Source organism: Nannospalax galili, unplaced genomic scaffold (genome assembly GCF_000622305.1).
Source record: "Nannospalax galili isolate Female #2095 unplaced genomic scaffold, S.galili_v1.0 scaffold330, whole genome shotgun sequence".
NCBI classification, from domain to species: Eukaryota; Metazoa; Chordata; class Mammalia; order Rodentia; family Spalacidae; genus Nannospalax; species Nannospalax galili.
Genome location: NW_008329640.1, coordinates 4,383,451 through 4,387,909, shown reverse-complemented (window position 1 = coordinate 4,387,909; position 4,459 = coordinate 4,383,451). Strand labels below are relative to the sequence as shown.

The window sequence follows — 4,459 nt, the reverse complement described above, 5'->3', positions numbered from 1 at the left end:
TGAACTGATTAGTATAGGCCTCAAAATATGGCTGTTAAACATCCAATAAGTTTAGTTCCACCAGTCTGGTACTTTTAATTACTATATGCAATATAGATAAAGCTTGGGTAAAAAGCCGAATGTTGTCAGATAAACATTGACTAGATATATATTTTGTCCTTAAACTAGTTGACTAAACTATGACCTTAGAAATTTTAAGATTATTGTGTATGTTATTTTTGTCTCATCCTTTATATGCATAACAAACCTACACAGACCTTCATCACTTGCTTAGGCTTTCTCATTTTTTCTATTTTGGAAAATATCTCCATTCCCATATCCTTTTAGCATCATTTACATTCTCATTTTCTTTTTTAATAATTATGAGACACAATAACATTAACAAATAAGTCTTCCATCTGTTGTGGGAATTCTTTTCCTGGGGATACTAAACAATGCTTATCCCCTTTAAAGGTTCTAGTGTCAAACCAATGTTTGATTAATGTTTTCCTGGGGAAATTTACTGAGCTTACTTACAGAGATGACTGAGGGGTTGCTGAGGTATATGAGTGACCTGGGTGTATGCACACTGGCAAGCCTTTACCCAGCATGGATCAAGCCTTCTCTTTCTAGCCTTCCCCAGATTGTATACTTTAGTTCTCCCCCAATCCAGGAGACCATGTGTGATTAGGACCAAACCTTTATATATCATAACAAACCTACACAGACCTTCATCATCTTAAAGTTAAGGAAGTGTGATAGAAGGATCCTAGAGAGAGGCCAACTGTAGGTGTCTCAGCCTTCAAAGTGTGGCAGGGAGGTGATTGGATGGCCAGTCCAGAGCAAGTCCAAAGTATCCTTGATAATGGATGTGCTTGCTTCATTCCTTCTCCACATCATCCATAAGCACAGCAGAACTGTGCAGGTTAATTCTAACTTTCTATGTAGAACTCAGGAATGTCAGTAGAGTGGATGGTATTTTACAGTGGTGTTTTTAATTATCCTTCAAGTGTGATTAGCTTTTTTTGAACTTTAAAGATTTTCTGCTCATTACTTATACTCAGTGAGTTTCTAGATTTCTGACGGGAGTTGATTCTATATGTATCATGACATGGAAAATGATCCTGCATGTTGTGTTATATTTCCAGAACTGTATGGCTTTGATGTGCTCATAGATAATACTCTGAAGCCATGGTTGTTGGAAGTGAATCTCTCTCCTTCTTTGGCCTGGTAAGTCAGTTCCATCAACTTAAATACAACACTGCAAATGACACTAAAATATATTTTCTTTTTAGGTGGGGCTGTTATTTCTCTTGGTGGCAAAAGACATTTCTTTTTATTATTAGGCAGAAACAACTTAAATTTTAAAAATAGGTGACTTATGGTATGTTGTCAAAGCCAGTATGACAACCAGGTATCCATTTCTTCCTAGCCAATTTGCAATAACATGTTAGCTATTTATTTGGCTTCTGAAAGATGATTCTTATGTTAATTCTTTTTTTTTTTTGTCTTTTTGAGACGGAGTTTCCCTATAGCCCCAGCTGGACTGGAACTCACTATGTAGACCAGGCTGACCTTGAACTCACAGAGATTAGCCTACCTCTGCATCCTAAGTGCTGGAATTAAAGGCATGTGCCATCACACCCATCTCTTATGTTAATTTCTATCATTTTAAAAATATCCCTTTTTTCTGACTTCATGGGAGTTCTGTTAAGGCTGCAGAAATGCTTTACCTGTCAAGCTTTCCTTGCTGCCACAGGCTTATTCGGTGAGATCTACACACTGAGAGGTATGAAGCTTGACCTCAGGCAGTGTAGAGAGGTCCTTTTGCTCCATTCCATGGCCTGGTGCACACTTAAGATTAATGTCTAAAACCTTCACACAGGCTTCCATATTTTTTTATTTTAATCTGTTATTTAGAAAGAAACATTTTTCAGTACCAAAGAAGACCCTGCTTACATCTGGAGTGATGGAATTTCTATTAGCTATGTGCTTCTCTAAACAGAAAACCCTAGAGATTTATGCCAAAGACCACCCAGCTGCTGAGCTTTTAAGGATGAGAGAGATTGGCTAAATGCCAGGTCTTCAAATAAAGACACATTGACTGCTTTATGGAGTAGGGGTTTGGCTCACCTCAGGATAAGGTATGCAGCTGGACAGTGCTTTTGCTGCATTTCTGTTAAGTCAGCCCTTTGTATGTAGCCCAGTGATGTACAGGAGACAGTGTTAGAGATCCTAAAGGAAGGTGTTGGGCCAGCAGCACGAGTAGTGTGGTCGTGTAGGAGCACCTCGATACCGATGCTCCTGCACAGTCCTCTTCACAAGAAGGCCTTTTGCTTTTGGTCCACACTGTTTCGGTTTCTCTGTAGCATGGGTTCATGCTACAGCATCTAGTCAGATGTTGGCATGCCTTCCTTGGATCTTTTTGCCCTATTTACAAGCCTGTGAGCCTAAGATTGATTTAGAACAGAAAATGAAGACTTCCAAAAAGTACAAAGGTGGCCAAAATTTCTTGTCTTGCATGTAATGTGATTCAACTGTCATAGCGCTAAAACACAATTTGGATGTCAGACACTGTCATAAAAGAGCATGTGAAAAATCAGAGTCTCTAAGATCCTCAGTGATAATGAAGCAGGGCTCCTGACTTGTGCAAAACTTGAATCACACAACATCTAGACTAAACGATTCCATGTCAGGGAAGCAGTGCATTGGTGCTAGGCTTGCCTTGCAGAGGATGAGTTCAGCACAGGACTTTTATTTCTAGTATTTTTTGCCCAGATTTCTCTTCCCTTTTCCATGGATTTGTTGTGCTTTCTGTGTCCCTTTCCATTGACCTTTGGAAACTTTGCTGTATTGAGATTCATGAAGAAGCAGCTCTTCACTTTACCTACAAATGTATCAATTGCTCTTTTCTTTCTGTCCTGTTAGTGATGCACCTCTGGACCTAAAGATTAAAGCCAGTATGATTTCAGATATGTTCACTGTTGTAGGTGAGTAGCAGTGTGTTCCGAACTGAACTCGCATAAGAAATTAACCAGAGCTTCCATTTTGCCAGGCTCCATAGGTATTGCCAACTGGCAGTTCCTAAGCCACGCTGAATGTTTTGTACTAAAAAATTATATTTTCAGGGAAGTGTTTATACATTTCTACTCCTCCTGGCTCCATCCTGTCCTGAGGCTGAACCACAACTAAGGCTGAGACCTGGGGCATGGGAATTATGAGCTGAGGCAGAGAATTAAGCAAAGATCTGCAGAGAGTATATTTTTCTCTGACTTGGGAAAAACGAAACCACTGAAGAAGCCTTGTTACAAAGGAGACCGGCTGTGTGTCTGCTAGACAGTCTCTGCTGGTTTCAGGATGATCCCTGCTGCAGTAGTTATAGCCAGAGCAGACCAAGGAAGCAATCCCATCTTAAGTAGATAAGTCAGAACTTTGAAATGGAGATGGACAGTCAGGTGTGCACGATGCGGATTTATTATTGCTTTTTTAAATTCCTGAAAAGACACAATGAAATATATTTGACATGAACTAGTACTTTTGGCACTAGCAGATGTTGTAAAACTTAGCCACTTTGTTCATTTTGGTTGAGAATCTTCTTTTTAGGAAGGAAATGAAGTTAACTGAAGTCCAATTTTCTAAGCCATAGATAATCATAAAGCCCGTTTGGGAAATTACCAGTAGGCCATCTTTTGCAACCCCTGAAGTAGATCGTCACAGGACATGACAGAATACTTACTTAGATTCTTCTGGTAAAAACTTTTTTTTCCCTACTCATCCAGAAAGCCACCTACATTTTTTTTTATTTACACATTTTTATTTTATGTGTGTATTTTGCCAAAGCATGTATGTTAGTGCACCATGTGTGTACAATGCTGACAGAGGCCAGAAGAGGGCATTGGATCTCTAGAACTGGAGCTTGTTATCTGCCTTGTGTGTGCTGGGAACTGAACCCAAGTCCTCTGCAAGAGCACGTAGTTTGTACTTAACTGCTGAGCCATCTCTCCAGCCCCCAGAAAGCCACTTTAAAAGAATAAATAAAACCTTTCTTTTTACCAACAACTCTGTTTTTAAAATGGTATTTTACACATTTTTTTGAGATTCATCAAAAGCTACATCTCTGTTGATTGGGATCACATTTCAGCCACTCACTCAGCACCACTCTCTTTAGGATGGGTCTAAAAGGTGCAACCAAACTGGCTAAATTCTTAGAAAAGGGAGGGTTTTTAATACTGCTCATTCCCCATTCAGGATTTGTGTGCCAAGATCCTGCACAGTGGACGACTACCCGTTCAATTTATCCCACCTTTGAGTCTTCCAGAAGAACCCCTTTTCAGAAACCTCAGGTAAGCAAATTCAAGAGTATGAAGCCCAAAGGAGGCGGACTGGGAAGTGGCAAGTGATGAAAATAAGGGAGCTGAAGCATTATGGTTGTGAGGTTACTTTGAGTGGGAGAATGTGGGTATCAGTCAGGACAGAGGCC

The 4,459-nt window shown here is 39.9% G+C and overlaps 1 protein-coding gene across 12 annotated transcripts in view; it reads left to right on the top strand.

Annotated features, from left to right (window-relative positions):
• LOC103739789 (tubulin polyglutamylase TTLL5) overlaps window positions 1-4,459 on the top strand; it is a gene marked incomplete at its 5' end in the record, with an annotated part of 285,878 nt that overhangs the window by 25,837 nt on the left and 255,582 nt on the right. For all 12 annotated transcript variants that reach the window (XR_003850716.1, XR_003850713.1, XR_003850710.1 and 9 more), the window contains 3 exon segments: window positions 1,128-1,209; window positions 2,908-2,969; window positions 4,228-4,322. Coding sequence is in view for 6 of the 12 variants with exons in the window: in XM_017799943.1 (XP_017655432.1) it covers window positions 1,128-1,209; window positions 2,908-2,969; window positions 4,228-4,322 (239 nt within the window).